This window comes from Colletotrichum godetiae, assembly GCF_030913485.1.
Source record: "Colletotrichum godetiae strain CBS 193.32 chromosome Unknown BDP55scaffold_3, whole genome shotgun sequence".
Lineage (NCBI taxonomy): Eukaryota > Fungi > Ascomycota > Sordariomycetes > Glomerellales > Glomerellaceae > Colletotrichum > Colletotrichum godetiae.
Window position 1 is genome coordinate 835,229 of NW_026851251.1, and position 18,573 is coordinate 853,801.

An 18,573-nucleotide genomic window follows, 5' to 3' on the forward strand; every position below is an offset into this window, starting at 1 on the left:
ATTATTTCCCGAGGCGGGCCTCGATCTTGCCCTTCTCCTTCGCCTTGATCTCTGCCAACTCCTCCTTGGTAGTGTCGAACCTCGCGTTCACCTGGTTGAAGGGATTCTCCGGGCTCTTCTCAAACTCCTTTCTAATCTTGTCCTTCTTCTGCTGCTGGCGCAGGCCCTGGCCCGAGCCGTCGTCCTCCATCTCCTTGAGTCGGCGCTCCTCAAAGGCCGCGTACGCCGCCTTGAAACGTCGCTCGGGATGTCGGTCGACTTTTGCGTTGTTGTCGGAGCCGGTGAGGGAGAGGGCATCGAGGGCGTTGTCGATACCCGTGGCGTTAAGCGCGTTGAGCGAGCCTCCGCTCTGGTCACCATCCAATTGTGACAGATCGAGTCCACGTGTCTTCTTGACGGCCGTCTTGTTATTCTTCGGTCCAGCCCGCCCGGGGGTGCTGGCCTCCTCCTCCTTCAGCAGCGCATCTTTCTCGGCCTTCTTCCTGGCTGCCTCTGCCTTCTTGGCGGCTTCCGCCTCTCTAGACGATGAAAGGTGTGGTCAGCCATGGCACTGGGTTGGTTTCCTCTCTGCGGGGTAGTGAAGATCTCGAGAGATTGAGAGGAAACATGATGCATCGAAGCCGGTGGTGTCACATGTGGCATAGACACATCGTGGCGGTCGAGCGAGGTTGCCGTAACGTTGTCTGTGACTCTTACTCACTTCTTTGCAGTCCCCTTGGCGCCCTTTCCCCAGTCAGCGTCTTCAGCGGCCGACTTCTTCGCGTCCTCGGCAGCGGCCTTCTGTGCAGCAGCATCGGCCTTACGGGCGTTCCCGGCAGCCTTTTTGCTGTTCTCGCCTGCTCCCTTCTTGCCGGCCATGTTGCCTCGTTGTGATGCTGGGTTGTTCTGTCGGTTACTGGTTGGCGATATGCGCGATATGCAATGCGATGTGCGGGTTTGCGACAGGTGTTCGGATGCGTGTGCTGTATGTAGCTTGCTGGCTTGCTTCTCTGTGTGGCCGCGTGCGTGGTTCGTGACTTGCGCCCGGGATGTTGCAGTCGAGCAAGTGGTGCGTGTGAGAGATGTTGTGAAACCCGAGGGAGATGATGGGAGAGGGGAGAAGACAAGTTGGACGTCGTTGCCTCCTCCGCAGATGGGCTAAATGGAGAATGAGTAAAGCGGAGCGGAGCGTGAGGTAAGGCAGCGTAGCGTTGGAGCTTCCGTGGTGGACTGTAAGGTCTTAGGTAGTGTAAAGTAGCTAGGGCCGGTGCGGCGGGCCAGGGATGGATGGGGTGAGGTTGTCAAAAGAAGCTGGCGGGAGGTGGCGGACAGTGTAAAAGCCGGGGATTTGGACGGTACCTTAGCCGGTTAAAGACATGGACCTCGGATTACTAGTTCCACGATCTTTTCATCCGATTACCAGTGGCCCTCAAGTGTTGGACGAAAACCGTCCTCAATGATCAATCAGATCCGGTGACGGCGACCAACAGACACGATCGCCTTAGGACTCGGTACATAAGGTAGCCACAGCATGGCTTTAGGGGTAGGTTGGCAGAGGCTACCTCGTGTTCTTCGACTACCTAATTTCACCTCACCTGTTCATGTCGCACGTATTTCCAAGGTCAGGTTGAACCGACGGAGCTGAAGCAGTGAGTGAGTACGAGTATCTTACACGATCAAGGTAGCTCGGTGATGGAATCGCAACCGATGTACAGTGTCGGTCTTTGTGCGACACACTGTGCGGGCGATTGTGGAGACAGCCCGCTTGCAACGTGCGTCACACCACACGGCCTTGACTGACTACCACCTACAAAGGTAATACCTATGTACGGTACGTGTCTACCTATCTATCCATACCTATCCGTATTTACCTATACGGATCCATGAATACCTACATTATACGGATACTAGACCTTCAGGTGATTGGTAAATGTAAAGGAGGCAGCTACATGTTATACACCGCGCATGGCAACAGCACCTGTCGTCCTTCCCAACTATCTAAAACCTCATTAGCACAGCATTCGATAGCTCGCACGTACGAGGCAAGATTGAGTAGACCGGCATCGATGCAAGTTGCTCGCCGTTAGGGTGCTCTCTCTCTCTCTCTCTCTCTCTCTTCCGGTCTCCATAAACGGAACGAATGCCGGGTAGCATCTTCCGTATCCCCGACCATTGTCCGGATAGATCGAGCCATCTCCTTTATCCAGCGCCAGTCTATCCGATCCAGTCCTTCCACTGGACATGAATCATCTTCCATCGTGTTACTAAAATCAGTATTCCGTGTTTGCTGAGCTTACATTGATGCATGTCCTTTGCCCCTCCTTCGCGCCGTCTTCCGCGTCCTCGCACAAGATGTACCAGGAACCTGATGTCTACGTACCAAGCTACTTATGATTGTGCTCTTCACCGAGTCGACGCATCAGCCACTCAGAGAGAGCTTCGGTGAGCACGACCTGCAGTACCCTGCCCTTTTCGGTATCGGGGCCTGCTATCGTAGGTCCGTCGAGTTGTGCCACGTGCAGCTGGCTTTCTGGGAGGCTTAGAGCTTGCAGGGATTGAGACGTTGTTAGGTCTGACAGTTTTGCATACGTTTTGCCAGGGTTGTATTTCTTTGTTCACTGGACGTTTGACCCTGGATAGATCTCTCCCAGGCTCATCGGACCGCGCCCAAGTAGGTAGTCGGCTGAGTCCTTGGTGCTAATGCAGTGTTGCCTCTTCACCATGCCAATCCTGACTCCCCGTCGGCAGTGTCAGAAATGGAAATTTCTGTTCTTCTGTTACACAAAACAGCGCGACAGTGGTCCGTTGGCTTGTTTCGCGCCCAACAGCTGGGTGTTGACCAACCGGAAATCAGCGGCCACGTCTTTGCAGCAGGTCACCCTGGTCTGCCCGGATCATATACGCTGTGACAGCCAAATATCTCGCGCAATAATGGTGATCAATGTCCGGATAACGTGCATGAGCCCAACCTTTTTGCATGATCATGGACTCAGTGCTGGAGTGACAGGCCGACGGTTGCCGAAGGCGCATTCATCGCCAGTCTCTACCAGTCTCGGCTAGACAAATGCCACAGTGAGTGATGAGGGATACAGGAAAGGGGGCAGACATCGCCCTGATTGCTTTCTGAACACTGTACAGTATATCCTCGGGTTCGGATACCTCCTCTGTATACTTTTGTCTGCTGACAAAGATGGGGATAAGAAACGAGCAGTAGTAGACGAGAGCGTCAGCAGAGATAAATGCGACTCGATCCTTGTGGGGAGCAGAAGACGGGCCAGCTCGCCACCACGCATCTACAAGCCCAACTCAGGTGTCTTCTGTCAGTGATATCATAGCGCGCGTCTCTGTCCCCAGGGTGTAGAAATTCCATGACCTTTCGTGTCCACGTCAGCCCTCCGCTCTGACGTGTCCGCAATGTTGTGGTGCTGTGTCGTTGATTGACCATACGGAAGAGCGCCTGACACAGGCTCCATGACCTTCAGCATCCTAGGAGCGGATCAAATTCCCGTCGGTAGAAGTTCCAGAATAGTCTCGGATAATTCAGAACACTTTCACCCCTGAGCCTTGTTTAAGGTGGCCCCAAGGCTTCCATGGCCCGGCCCGTCAAAGTTTGTTGCCTAGGGCTAGCCAACCGTGGCATATGCCTTGATCTGAACTTCGGTGAGTCAACGGGCGAACCACCTTTTTGAGCAGGGTCTAGGAAGTCGTCGACAATCTTGAGGCTCACGGTCCCTTGGGTTGATCTAGAATTTTGCTGCGGTCTAATCAGCGGTGTAAGCAAGTAATCACTGGCTCTTAAACCTAGGGTGGGACCCATGGCAGCCACGTATCGCAGCAACCGTAACGTCACCTCGTTGTTGTTCTCTTTGGAGTATTGAGCGCAGAGGCATCCGGACGCCCCGGACCCCTAGTCAACCACGGGAGGCTTGAGGGCAGCCAGCCAGCCATTTCGATTTTCCAAGGTCAAGCACGGATGCCAAGGCGAGAGAGCAAGGCGATCGAACCCAGGTATATTGCTCTTGTTCAGGCAGCCTGTGGAGGTCTCTACACGACGGCTGGTCATGACAACAGTCGCGTGACACGAAGTTGCTATCCTCCCGGGGCGCTTAATATCGCCTGCCAGGCTCGAAGAATACCCGTTGAAGGTATCTGTATCCGTAAGGATACACTCGCGGACTGACGGAACCAAAAAAGAAAAACACGTGTGGTATAGACCTTAAAGCCCTGTCTGGATATAGTTTGAGTCCGGAAATTCCGCTCCTGGGGAGCAGGCTAGGATGTCAAGTCCCCTTGCTCTTGCAATCTCCCAGCTCACGGCGTCAATGTAAGAAAAGAGATGGGCTTGCAGGCGGTGAGAGATCTACAGGGCTGTAACGAGTTGGTAAGTGACATGTCACATATCGATTACGGGGAAAACTTACCAGGGGGCGCGCGCGCAGAACCCAATGTGGGAGTCAAGCTTTAAGGCTTCCAGCTTAGTGATTCTGCGGTGGAGAAGTACCCTCTTTCCCAGACACAAGAAACCCCGTATCTGGCGACCTACCGAGCCGGTGAGTCGACTGACCGAAGGTGAGGAATCCGTAGGGAGTACTTCGTATCCGTACTCATCCTTCTTTCGTCACTCGTGTGTCTGGACAAGGATTCCTGAACCCAAAGTTGCGCTGGATCCGATCATTTCCATCAGCCATTGGTAGCAAAAGCAAGCGTTCGAAATTATAACGACAGGGCTTGATGGTACTGAAAGTTTCCGCGACCGCCACCTGGCCAGAATTAGCTGTTGCCCGTCGATACGGTCATTGACCATAATTTGATTCCTTCCCAAAGATCAATAACACGACAAAGTCTACACTCCTCCACAACATGATCATTCAGTATACCTTTCCTTATCTCATAAATGAAGCCGAGTTTCACAAGCCATAGATATATGCACTAAAGAGGCAGCAGATGAGCCTATTCGTATGAGGCTGCCGAGAAGCCCCGTTGATAGAAACTTGCGCCCAATCATAGGTCCCGCATTCAAGGTGTACCATCAAGCGCGTGAGATGCTGCAATGTGTCTGTATCAAGAAGCTAAAGTTATCATAAGCTCAAAGGTGTGCGCAGCTCACAGTCGGCGAAACTTATCACTTCAGTTAGGTGCGGTGCAGCATTCGTACGTACCTCAAAAATAAAAGTCGTAAAAACGAAGACCAATCCTCGCACAACGGAATTGAACCATAGCAACTCCCCGGCGTGGGCTCGAACCACGAACCTCCAGATTAACAGTCTGACGCGCTAGCCAATTGTGCCACCGGGGATACTCGAAATGAGTTAGTAAGGAAAGGGCCTTGGTCGTGGAGTCTGCATCGTTTCCAGTACATATGGATGGCGGAACCTCATCACTGTTCAGAGTTCGAAATTGTGCTCCAGGGTTAGGGCGTTTGTGAAGCGGGAACATGCCGTGGACGGTATCGGGCCGCCCCATAGAAGTGGGTAGTGAATACTGCTGCAGACGAAACCTGTGCTGTTTGCAGCAGCGTATTACTTGGTCGCATCCAAAGATACGTCCCACGATGTTGACCATCCGAGTTGCAGTGTGTCGGAGCAACAAATTGACTCAGTCGTCTAGGAAGCACCGTCGCCGTTATCGTAGAAACTCAATGGCGAACAAAGGGCTGAACCGAAGTGGCTTTGCAGAGGTTGCCTACTTTCAGGTGAGGTTTGCGAAAAATACCAGGTTCAGAACGAACTTCGTAGTTCTTCGGAGAGGTGGCAAGCTTTGGCGACAATGTGGAATCCATCACCCATGGTCAGACCGTCCTATTACGCATTGTAAATGCGATTCTCAAGGCAAGGGTTTGGGCCTCGTCTAGATGCCCTGAAAAGGGTAGATCGGGACATGATCTGATGGAGAATAAACAGATAGAGATGACGCAGAAGCCAGCTGTATTCGGATCTAGACAACGCAACTACCAGAACTTGAGACTATTGGGCAGCGAATGGAAGTGTACCGTGATTTGAAATGGTGCTACGTCGGAAGCGATAATGTTGATTGAGGCAAGTGCCTTCGCGCATCCAGGTCGGAACTTAGGAAAGCGTCGACACACGCCGACCCCAGAAGAGGGATCTCGCAGGCCAGCGCCTGAATGCGAGCTGTCCCTCAAGCGTTCATTTCGTATGAACGGCTCGGCGGTGATGGACTTGATGCATATAGGTGGGTGACGGGGTTGTCTTGGCGTTGTTTGTCGAGGTAGCGTGACCCTTTGCCAGCAAGCAGTCGAGAATGGGGGCCAAAATGCCATGTTGCCAGTGGCTCAAAGTTTGACTTGACTGGTGCCGTTGATGCAGACGGATGCTGGGGTTCAGTGCAGGGGTATCGCCTCCTCGCTTCACGGATAAGGCGTTTGATAGCGTGATCAAATCAAGGGATGGACAGCCTAGCTCAGCCCGTATGCAATGAAGTGCGGGATGAAATGCAACTCCGGACGTGAGGATAGTTGGATCAACGGCCGGTTTTCGCTTCGAATGGTTTGATATGCTTGGGACACGCACAGTGACAGCCGTGCAGATTGGCCAACTGGTAGGCGAGAGTGGGCGAGTAAAGGTGACCGAGGAGGGGATTGGGTACCATCATCACACCGAGTTGACGGTCACTGAAAGTCCCCTTGCAGGCCTTGCAGGTATCGCAAGAGAATGACGGGTCAGCGAGGCGGTAGGCGGAGAGCGGCATGCGGCATGCGGCAACATGCTTGATGTTGCGGCCAAAGAAGGAAGACCGATCAGGTGATGCTGCGCGAGACATTAGTTCGTGATGTGACAGACGCAGATCACGAGTTACCTGGCAGCAGAGAGGTCTCAGCTTATTGACATTTGCCGAGCAGCTGGCCAATGTAGGGATGACAAGCAAGTGCCCATCTTGGCAGAAGCATGGAAAAGAAGATCGAACGACTGCAGGGCAGGGAAGAAGGCAGCCGCATCCTGCAGCAACTGATGTCCACCGCATTGTTTTTCTTTCTTTCATTTCTGAGCATCTTAAGGCATCGAGATGAGGCGGTCAGCTGCAGGAAGGCGAGGGTCGGAAGGCGGATCGAACATCGGGGAGGATGGAGGATTGGTAAAGAATCCCGACTGCGGGTGGATACCACTGAGGGCATTCGCAAGCTGCACCAAAGCCAACGTTAGTTTGGCGTATTGTTGGCAGAAGTCGCCGACAAACATTCCCGTCCCCGGCTGCGTCTTCCCATGTAGTTCATGCTGGAATCAGGGGGTTGCCTGTGGTGCTGTACCTTATGTACTCAGGCATCGATCGCATGCGCAGAGCGAGCAAACGGATGAAAGATTACCTAGACCTAGGTCACCTAGAACCACATTTGAACGAGTTCAACATCATCAAAAGTAATGGAATCAAGATAAGGTAAGTTGAGGAAGATATCTATCCGTAAGTACCTTAACTGCCATCTTGCCTTATTAGTTTCCCTCGTGCGACGTGCCTGCCTTGCTCACTTACACCGGCGTACGTACCCCATGTCTTAGGTAAGCTAGAAGGGGATCATGGAGAAAGCCTAGGTACCTAAAATAGAGGCAGAGAGGGAAGGAAGGAAAGGTACATACCTCCTTCCTTACCTAGCCTGGCGCACCTGGGTACCGCACCAAGGTACCTCAGCCAAACAGGGAATGAGACTTTGGTCTCTGCTTCCCTTTGTTCATGCTCCTTGCTTTTTGGAAGCACATGGCCTCAACGACCCGCGATCTTCGCATTCAACGTGCCTTCCTTCTTCTTTCCGCAGTATGATCCCATGGACCCATGCGAAGCAAGATGTGCTGCGTGGCTACTATTGTTTTTCCTAATCCCAAGCAGGTGTGTTTGTGCAGATTCACTATAGTAAGCAGGCACAGCTGCACCCGAGAACACCGCGCCCCAGCCATTACCAGCACCAGCATCAGCTACGCTTGCGTATCTGCATGTTCTATTGTCTGCGTGTCTAAGTTTGTGAGCTTTCTGCCCACAAGAAGAAACGTGGAAGTGGCAGGTCCAGGCAGAAATGACCAGTCACGGATTCAAGACTGCAGGTTACGTGCGTACAGTTGGTTTCTCGAGTCTACCGATACTCCCGTCCCTGCCGAACCCGTTGCCTCACCGACTGCATCCAACTTCGGGACCCCATAGAGACGCATCTCGGATCGACAACCACGGCCAAGAAGGGAACGGAGTCCTGTTATGCAACAGATCCAGAGAACCAAACAGCACGACAAAGGAGGGTAGGTCACAGAGCGGAGGAAAAAGGAAGCGGCCGAGGCGGAAAGAAGAGAACATCTTGGCCAGCAAGGCGGCTTGCCAGGTTGCCAGAGAGGAAAAAGCAACGTCGTCAGTCTCGGTCAACCCTACATCATTCCTCGCGCATCACGCCCACCGCCAATCTCACCCTTGAATGTATGCTTCCTTTTTCTGCTCATCGATTTCCTTTCGCCAGAAGCATTCTCCCCCCACCGCCTTAGATCAAGCTGCCCACATATCACCTGCCGACAACTGGGCGAAACCAAAGTCAATGGGTAGGTATCCGTACCGCTGTGGTCGGAGCCATTTCTTCATGCTCGACTCTTGACCGATTCTTATCGGCCCGCACCCCTCAGTGGTCTCCTAGTTGTTGACCCAAGAAAGTCAATCGCCAATCGACACAACTGAGACAGACCCTCCGGATCGACGACAACTGACATGACAGAGAATACAGACAAGACAGCCTGTCAGGACTGAGACACGCCGACATTGACTGCCCATCAATCAAGCCATCAGACCCCATCTGGAGCGCTACCTGCAAAGCTCAGAGTCAAGGATGCGACAGCTGATACAAAAGCACCTGTACGCACTACGAACACACTTGCACCCGAATACCTAATCCCCAGGTTGCAGTAGCCAACTGCTCCAGCCTCCAGCGTCGTCTACCCGCCGTGCCCGCTTCACCGCACACAACGTACAGACCACCGTGTACAGTATGACCTCGATGCAAGCATTGATACATGCAGCCCGCAGTTTCCAGTCAATTGGGACGGAACGGACGGGACATCACATCGTGGCATGCTCCCGTCTTCTTAGGATACGGACACCTTACGCAACAAAGCTTGGGGCTCCGCTCGTGCTCGCGCCGCCTCTTCGACTTGGAAGTCGTCTCGCCTTTACGCGAAGTGATCAACGCCGGGAAACGCAGTCTTACGATTCGTCCGGCAAACGGGCGGCACTCCCCCGTGCTGGTAAACTTGCTGCAAACCACGGGCTTGTTTGACCCTGAAATTGCTCCTCGCAATCAACCCGGCCGTTGGGTTTCTTGGGAGTAACCCCTGCTATCCTCCCCCACTCAACCCGGGATCCTAGGAGTACCCGTACCCAGCAACCCAGACGACAGGTCCAGCGCCGTCAGCGCGAGATGATACCACCGGGGGTGAGGAAACTTCCAGAGCGCTGGTCGGCAGTCTTTGATATTGTCGTCACCTCCGCGTGCGCTGGGCTTCCCACCCGACGGGACTGTAAGCTGCTGCCCAGCGCCGGACTGTCGAGCTATGAGAGGACCTGCCTTGCTTCGCTCGCATTTTGACCAACAATGCGATATGGCGAACTGCGGACAACCAGCCTGCCAACAACGTAGGCCGCACCCAAGAATTGCCTCGTTGCCTTCTTTCTCACCGTCTTGTCAACTATACCACGCCATCCCTGTGAACCGAGGGCAGCAACACGCAGTGCGTGACTGTTCAAAACCCACTCATCCTCATTTAGGAAGTGGCAGAGAAGCTCCAAAGGATCCACAGAAGAATTCGAAGCATCGGCATGGAGACGAAATGGTAGCCACCAGGATCCCTCCCCGGCAAGACCGAAGATGATTCTGAAACCGACGACGAGGAGTCAAGGTTCTATGATCAGCCTTCCGAGCAGGGACTTATCCTGGCCTGGCTTCAACTAGCGAGCCCCGTTCCTGACGTTGACAGGTCATGTGGTTGTACAATTCCAAACCGGCCGTCCCATCGGAAGTGAACCACCCCTTTTCTGGATCCTGACTACACGCGGATTTAGCTAGGCTCGGTCAAGGGAGGACTGGGAGCACATCCCCAGCCATTCGGCTGCTCCCCTTTGATGGGTCGCCAAGCGCCGCGTGGCGAAGGGCTAGGAGACTTTCCACTACCCCTGAGATCCGGTCATCCGGGTCTTGAGAACATTGCGTAAGAGCGAGGGTGCGTACTTTTCCGTACCTATACCGTTGGCCGCTCGGACAGGTCTGCAACAAGCTCGTCGGTAGTGCTATTCGCTCCAGATCAGTAGGTCTTGCGCCAACCCCAAGGACGAGGTACGATTGCTAGTAAAATGAGCAGACCGTTTGTCGTACGATCACAAAAATGACAAGTTATGGCGGACCGGACCCCAGGAAATCAGTTGTCTACTCCGTACACATATTCGGTTCTCACTTCCAAGTGGGACATGAGCCAAGTCGTCAAGATCATGATCCCGAACGGCCCGTCGCATTTCACCGGCTCCCAGGCTGTAGACAAAACTGCACAGTCTCAATTCACCCGGAAAATGATTGTCTACCGGCATTCCATCGCGCTGAATGCACCATCAATACTTGGACGAGATCGATAGAGTTTGGGCGATTAGACTGGCTCATCGATTAACGACGTCAAAGTTTTGGTGGAAAGCTGCCAACATCTTGTTCAACTTCGGAGGTCTAGTTGAGAATCACCTGCATGACATACCTACATACATGATTGACCCCCTGCCTCTAGCTAGTCGCCCTGTCCCCCGGACCCGAGGTCTATTTGGCCACAGCTTCTACGAGCTCCATGAACTGTCTTCGACTGATGAAGTATGCATGAAGCGAGACGCAGCCATCCATCGCATTTCCTCCTTAGCATGCTACTCTTCTGGACAGGGAAGAAGCGAGTCGCTTGACCTCTCCGCAATGACTATCCTCCTTGCGATCTTCTGTCAACTATGGGGAGGAATAATCCGCTGGAAGATGGATATGATGATAGTCGGCGGCGGAACCTGCCACTGCGAATATTGAGGCAACGGAAATATGGGACCGGTGAGGAGAGAACGACAGGATACAGAACGGTACCTCTGCACTGATACACTCTCAGAACCAGCTACCTGGCGTTTCGGCACCGGTTCCGGCACTCGCCCGATCAGGGCCCAGAGGAACGGTTGTATGGGGGTGCTTGGACACTTTACTGGGATTCGATACAGGGTACCCCTGACCTAGCGCGGAAACGAAAGCCAATTTCCCTGATTGCGATGTACCTTGGAGGGGATCACCGCCATTTCGTTTTGCGGGCCGACTTTGTTGGTGCTCGTGGTAGCTCAGTACGGGTGCTCAAGGCTCAGCTTTCTTCTTCGGCGGTCGACATCAGTCACAAATTGCACGATAACAGGTGCCGCCAGAGCTATGACTACCCTGAGCCAGGGTTGTTCTAGGTTCACCAACGGCGAAAGCGCGGATGGTATCCGGTCACGCTTTGTTTGGAGGAGAGGAGTACTCCGTAAAGTAGATGGAAAACAGTCCCACGCCGCTGCAACAACAGCACGCCTCTGCGCAGCGCAAGATCGCAGACAATGGCAAACTCTGTTTCCGGAAAGGGATTGAGGGAAGAGGTTTTCCGGCTTCCGGTTCAAGAGCCCCGGTACGACACTCACACAGCTGGTTTTGTTCAGGGTAAGCCAATAATTCCTCACTGAATACGGGTAGTTCACGACGCCACGAGAAGATCGCCCATCACAATAAGCATCCTCGTCACGAACGAAGGGTTTCCGAAGTGTTGCCGGCTGTCCCTACGTAGAGTGCATCTGGGTACGAAGTCGGAAGTAGAGACGTCAGACAGGTGTCGCACTCACCTATCCCATGGTGAAGGAAGATTTTGGGAGCGATGATGCAGCTTGGGGAAGAGTACCAGCCATGCCACATGGTTTTGAACAGGGACCAGCCATCATCAATCCACTATATTCGAACGGAGACTCATGTCCTACAAACTGGGGTAGACCTCGGTTCTGGGCTCAGCAGTGAAAATCTGCGGCAACGAGGGGGGAAAGGGTGTAAGAAGAAGAGGGACTTGGTGCGCATACGCTGCTGTTCAGAACACACAGGCACTTGGCCCGAAACCAGCCGCTGTGCCCAAGCTCGAGCCCAAGCCTGCAATCCTCGCCAAAGGACGCCCTCATTTTCCGCGCCTCTCAAACTTTGCGCTGACGTTCAGCCCCTTGACCTTGTCAGATGGACCGTCAATTTTGGAAGTGGCAAGTTGGCAACCAGCACACTCCTGACTATCACCTACCGTCCCGGCTTCCGCGACGCCTAAACAAGCTATTCAATCAATGAGTTGTGACCACCGAGTCCGAGCGTTCCTGCACGATGCCGAGCAGTTCAAGACCCCTATGAAGCATTGGGAAGAAACACAGTCGGGGTGATGAACTGCGGCAGCCACCCGGAGCGACAATTAAACAGCCTCACCTTGCTGCAACAGTCTACACTCGACAGAAGGCTGTCCGGCTACGGATAGAGTGGTTGGGAATGCGAGATCTATCAGCGAGGATTCTGCGAGCAGGGTAAGAGAAATGACGGCCGACGGACCAGGGTTCCTTAACCCTGTCAAAGAAGAAGAAAAGACTTTTTCCATTCATCACAACCCCGGCTGCTTCATTTGTCGGCTCGTGTTTACAACTTCACCGACACTACGGATGCCTCTGGAGAAGGGCCAACATTGCGGCCTGGTCTATGGATATTCGTACCTCCTAGCCCATGCTGGCCCAGTCCGTTGGTTCGTCTCCATCGCCCACTTGTCGCTGTTAATCAAGGTGACACCAGGGTTATTTCGTGCTGCCCCATGCTGTGGGAACAATCGAGGATTGCCATTGCAGGCGACGCCAGGACAACGTCAATCCTCGGTCACGAATCCGTACAGGACAGTACAGTACTCCGTACACTACGGATACAACAAGCACGTGAGCCCGCCGATCCAACCAGTCTGCCTCCGGGCGCCGACGTGTCGGTCGAGTGGGCAAATCCAGGATGCGGAAACGCCTGCCGAGAGTCTGAACCGGGGCAACGCGATTGTCATTGAACAGGACAGCAAGCAAACAGGCTGACTGATTGCCAGCGCAACACAACCCTCCATGCTGCGGAGTAAGATGCATCGTCAAGTGACCAGGCGTGCGCAAGTAAGATGCCGACATGTCACGATATGACTCTTTGAAAGAGGGGATAGTTAGAGGGACGGATGGGAAACTGAGGTTGGGCTTGCATTGCACCGCCTGAGTCGGTTCGCTTGGGTATCCGTTCGCCTTACAACCTCTACACCGTTGAAGGGGGGGTAAATCGACCGCTCGAGCGCAAAAAAAAAAAGTGTGCTGTTGGCATTCCAATCGGAAGCTGTCGTGGTCAGGGTTGCATGCGGCCAACAGGACCTCGAGCCGTACGCTGAGCGCTTGAGCAAGCTGCAGCAGTCTCGAGGGTCGCCCTTTTCAGACGTCACGGCACATACAACGTCAACGCTACCTTGGTTTACAGACACAGGCGGAAACACGTCTCGGCCGATAGAGCTGTGCGACGTTCGAGAGGCGCCTCTCCACAATCGCATACGGCCGCTGCAAGCAACAGTACGGAGTACTGTGTGACTATGGATGCCCTCTCGTATTCAGCAGTACGCTGAGGCAAACACATATACGGGCCGCACGTTGTGTATCTAGCGACGCGTACTCTTCCTACGAGCCGTTGCGCGAGTTACGAGTCTACCTACGCAGTAATATATGTCCTCATTCCAGAAATCCCGCAGACAGGCTCCGAGTCGATGTACGGCGGCAGCGGCAGCGGTAAACCGTAACGGCAACGGCTTCTGTAATTTCGAATAGTTGAAGGCCGACGCTGGTGTAACAAGCGTCTATATCCGCCGGGAGGTACACTCCGCAGCCCTGGCCCTGCTTTCATTCACCGCCTCACAGAAGCGGACGACGAGGTGGTTCTATTAGCCCGGCCTTGTTGCTCAGATCCTCGGCGCTCTGATGCATGCTCTCTGGGGCGTGATAAGCTCCGCGTGCGACAGGAAGCATACCCGCGTCCCACCTCAGTTTGCCCAACAATAGGGATAGCTCCAGAGGGAATATTCAGGATGATCCGTAATGGAATCCCACCCCTGATACCCCAATCAAAGGCAGCAAAGCTAACGTCTTGTATTTGTACTCCGTACTGCCGCTCACCGCAAAAGAACAGGCACAGGCAGCGCGGGGAACAGGATTAGTTCACCCTGCTAAGGAGGCGGTCTATTACTGAGCCACAGGGACAGCCTGGGTTTTTTCCCCATGTCGCCCTCCCTCGACAATACAGTCAACTAGCGTTTGACCAGCCCTCGGCGGGTGGTTTGTCGCTTTCATCCAACAATCCAATGTCGAACCCCCCCTGCTACAGCAGAGCCAGCCATGCGACCCAAGTGCCGGGGGTTTGAACCTTGGGCCGTAAGTACACACCTTGCGTGCCTCACATCGCAGACAAGTTGCATCTCGTCTTCTCGTCCACCTGTGAAAGACAAGAAATCAACAGTACAGTGTCAAAATGCTCTTCTCGCAACCACATCTGACGGAAGTTATCATACCATCAATCTGGTGCGCATGGTTCTAGCAAGCTCCTTACGGTATCCGGAGCACAGAATTCATATTGAAAAGAACCTAGACACTGCGGAAGACCTCAAGGCTGATACATGCTGGAGAATGAAGCCCGAAACCCGGGTAATTATACGAGTTTGATTTTCCGAGACGAGCACCATGTGTCTACGGATACGGCTACATTCATATCACCTACAGCACTCGATGTAGTTGCCACCGGGGCAGACAAGGCGAGATGGGAGCAAGGGACCGGGATCGGGACGGGACAGATGCCGCTGCGTTGCGCATCAGTGATCGCAGGTTTTGGTACGGAGTATTGCGATACGGATCAGAACAGTGACAAGCACTTGATGGACGCGTAGTCGCTACACAGCGGCCATCGACGAAAGTGCAGGTAAATGTTGGCTTTCCTGTTGTAACCTGTTGCGTCCGTCGGCTAATTTTCTTTTGCTTTTTCTTATTTCTGGCGCCCTGCAACTACCCACACCCCAATTCCGAGTTGGCTCCATTTGCTGCAAAAAGTCTCCCACTCCCAAATCCAGCCCAGTCCCATCGAGGCTCTAGCCTCGTTGCCTCTTGTGAAACCTTTTTTTTCCTCTGTTGATCCCTGCCCTCCGGTCTGGCGCCATCCTTCCCCGAGTCTACCACCCCTTGCCTACTTTTCCTACTCCGTCCATGTCGGTCTGTTGAGTACGTACTCTCTTCGTCCGGTCAAGTGAAGTACTCTCGTACCTTCGGATACTCTCTCCCACGTCTCTTTCACTTTGCGTATGTGTGTGTGGTGTGTGTGTGCGTGTCTCTCAGTCTCCCTTTCACACACCCACCGCCCACGCACCCGCTCGCTCCGAACCCCATCTCTCCTTGACACCACTGGCCTGCTAACAACGGATTGCGCCTAGGGAATCTCATCCGGGTAGTACCCGTCGCGTAGGTAGTGGCCGAGCCGTGGACGTACCGACTTACACTTACCCACAGTTGTAAGGCGAACACTCATGGCCTTGGGACCGTCATCTCGACATGGGTAAGGGGGCACGCCGCGCCGCATACACACACCCCGACTGCGCATGTATGGAGAAAAAAGCCCACCGAGTCTTGTCTGGGGGGTTCACCCCTGGATCAGGTACAGGGCTTTTCAGGCCCCACGGCCGTCATGCCGGGCAGTTGGATCCCTTCCCACGACGTGGGACCTTTCGCCGCCGCATCTCCCTGAATCCCTCCCCGGTGGACAAGTGGGAGGATCGACTTGTTGCTTTTTTGCGCTGGACATGCCATGGTCCATGGTCACCGCCGTTCCAATCTTAGATCCAAAATTTGCTTCCGCGACCCAGGCAATGGTACGGTCCCGGTGGCCTGTCCAACCCAGCTGGGTCTGGTCTGTGTCTGGGGTGGCCCTGGGCTTTGACGTCTCTTGGTCCTCTCATCGTCACCGTCCGCGCTCCCTTCATATTAAGTTGCTTGCTTCCCCAGAGCTGCTCCTTTTTGTCCCATCTGATACTTTCTTCCATAAGGTAACCCTTCCGCCACGCTGCCTGAATAGCTTTGGTCTCGCTCTGCTCTTGTTTTATCTTTGCTTTTCCACCATTGCTTTTCATGGTTACATCATCAGTCTCGAGCATCAACACGCTTTCCTCCCTTCCACGAGACTAGCAAAACAAATTCTTGCCCACACCGATCTGGACCACCAGCTCCACGATACCGTTGTTCTCCCTCGATTCTTGAGTCCACCGGAAACATTTCATGAACCGCAGTGCTATATATTGCAACATCGCCCACCCATCCCTTGATCCGACAATTTTGTAAACGCCTACCGAATCTCCTCGTGCCTTACACCCATCCAGCTTGTCAACTGCGCATACACCAAGGATCAACCAAGATGAAGAGGTCCGGCTACATGACGGGAGGCCGTCGAGGCGGCTCCTCGAGGAGCATGAAATCCAAGCTTGCACCCTTTCCCACGACACAAATGTTTGTTCTCGGTATGCATGTCCTCGTCCAGCGGTCTTGCACGAGTTTACCGCAGGATGGCCGCTAACATGCTCATCAACCAGCACTCTGCAGAATATGCGAACCGATTGCATTCATGTCCATCTTCCCTTACGTCTATAAGATGGTCGAACACTTCAACATCACCGAAGACACGAGCAAAATATCCGTCTACGCCGGTATGATCACATCCGCATTCACCTTGGCCGAATTTTCCACAGGAGTCGTTTGGGGAAGGCTCAGTGACAAGATTGGTCGCAAGCCTGTTCTCTTGATGGGTCTCTTTGGCACGGCTTTGAGCTCTCTGGTTTTCGGATTTGCCCCCAACTTGACTGTCGCACTCATTGCGCGAGCTCTCGGTGGCTTGTTGAACGGGTATGTCGACCCTATGAGCTGACTGGTGAAAATTGACCTTTCTTTGGCTGACTTTTGGCAAAGAAACATTGGTGTCCTGCAAACGACTGTCGCAGAGTTGGTTACGGTCAAGGAGCATCAGCGTAAGTTCGGAAGCCTTCCCCGGTTACAGGTGATAAGCTAACTCTGCCTAGCCCGCGCATACACTATTATGCCCCTAGTTTGGTGTCTTGGGTAAGTTGAGTTTGTGGCGAGCGTACCCCTACTACGCGACTCGCCAGAGTTAATTGACCAGTGTCTGACTGTGCACAGCTCCATCGTTGGACCTGCTCTTGGTGGCTTACTCGCCGAGCCTGTGAAAAGCTACCCTCAGTATTTCAAGGCTGGCACGATCTGGGAGCAATATCCCTTCCTCCTGCCCAACCTTTTCAGCGCTGCCACTGTTTTCTGTGGAGTTGTCATTGGCTTGCTCTTCCTGGAGGAAACTCATGCTGAGAGGAAGAAGAGGAGAGACCCCGGTGTGGAATTGGGAAAGCGCATCATCTCATGGGTGTCGGCTAAGAGCTGTCAAATCCCTGCGCGGAAAGCGGAGAAGCAGGCACTGCTCGACGACGACGAACTTCCCGGCTACCGCACGAACGAGAGCTCTCCTCAACTTGTGGGATCCGACTCTACCATCCCCGAGCCGACTGAAACCCTGGATCTCACAGAGGCATCAATCATTGACGAGATTGCGGAGCAGCCCAAGGTGATTTTCACCAGACCAGTCATCTTGAACATTATCTCCTACGGTATCCTGGCCTTGTAAGTCACCCACCTACGTCTTGAGATCCTGACACTCGCATCAGCATGCTGACTCTCCCACCAGCCACACCATGACCTTCGATCAATTGTTCCCCGTCTTCCTCAGCACCACGCCTCCCCAGAACTCGGATGTTCACCTTCCCTTCAAGTTCGACGGCGGCTTTTCCATGGACACGAAGCGCATCGGCATCATTCTCGCTGTTCAGGGTGTCTACTCTATGATCTCGACTGTGTTCATCTTCCCGTGGGTTACCAGACGCCTCGGCCCCCTCCGACTGTTCAGGCTGCTGGCGATTTCGTACTTTTTGCTCTACCTGACGACGCCTTACCTGGCTCTCTTGCCTGAGAACCTGCGAATGGTTGGCATCTACATCATGGTCATCTGGAAGTGCACTTTCTCAACCATGGCGTATCCCAGCAATGCGATTTTGCTCACCAACTCGGCACCGAGCCTCATGTCCCTCGGAACAATCAACGGCGTTGCGGCCTCGACAGCAAGCTTGTGCAGGGCTTTCGGACCCACGATCTCGGGTTTTCTTTACACCCTTGGTATTCGAACTGGCTACTCAGGACTCGCTTGGTGGACCAGTGGCGCCATCACCATTCTCGGCGCCTTCCTCAGCATGCACCTCACCGAGCCTCGTGGACGCCTTGACGAGCCTACCAGAGACATCGAGACGGCAGTGGAACCCACGGAGATCGAGGGACTGCTAGTCCCCATTGAAGACGACGAATACGAGGTCGAGGCTGGCCCCAGCCGGAGATCGTGATCACCACACCACCGTGATCATAGACGTTGACTACCATATCCCTCAAACTCGATACCCCGGAACGGCGCCATGG

General features: G+C 53.8%; 4 protein-coding genes and 1 non-coding gene across 5 annotated transcripts; 3 read left to right on the forward strand and 2 right to left on the reverse strand.

Moving 5' to 3' along the window:
• Position 1: 1 nt before the first annotated feature.
• Positions 2-858, reverse strand: BDP55DRAFT_626562 (uncharacterized protein; the record flags this gene model as incomplete). The annotated part of the gene is made up of 2 exons (XM_060571648.1): positions 2-518; positions 701-858. 2 exons carry the CDS (start codon positions 856-858, stop codon positions 2-4), a joined length of 675 nt encoding a protein of 224 aa, XP_060435634.1.
• A 4,343-nt stretch (positions 859-5,201) lies between these two features.
• On the reverse strand, positions 5,202-5,275 carry BDP55DRAFT_t42. The gene has a single exon. It is a non-coding gene; the product is annotated as a tRNA-Asn (tRNA).
• A 7,274-nt stretch (positions 5,276-12,549) lies between these two features.
• BDP55DRAFT_626563 (uncharacterized protein) lies at positions 12,550-13,080 on the forward strand (the record flags this gene model as incomplete). Its single annotated transcript, XM_060571649.1, has 1 exon — positions 12,550-13,080. The coding sequence occupies one exon, from the start codon at positions 12,550-12,552 to the stop codon at positions 13,078-13,080; it is 531 nt and encodes a 176-aa protein (XP_060435635.1).
• Positions 13,081-15,615: 2,535 nt separating this feature from the next.
• On the forward strand, positions 15,616-15,993 carry BDP55DRAFT_645184 (uncharacterized protein). Its single transcript, XM_060573625.1, has one exon. It carries the CDS (start codon positions 15,658-15,660, stop codon positions 15,889-15,891), a length of 234 nt encoding a protein of 77 aa, XP_060435636.1. The 5' UTR covers positions 15,616-15,657; the 3' UTR covers positions 15,892-15,993.
• A 523-nt stretch (positions 15,994-16,516) lies between these two features.
• Positions 16,517-18,500, forward strand: BDP55DRAFT_540904 (major facilitator superfamily transporter; the record flags this gene model as incomplete). Its single annotated transcript, XM_060568159.1, has 6 exons — positions 16,517-16,565; positions 16,638-16,947; positions 17,011-17,069; positions 17,121-17,160; positions 17,239-17,730; positions 17,795-18,500. 6 exons carry the CDS (start codon positions 16,517-16,519, stop codon positions 18,498-18,500), a joined length of 1,656 nt encoding a protein of 551 aa, XP_060435637.1.
• Between the last annotated feature and the right edge of the window lie 73 nt (positions 18,501-18,573).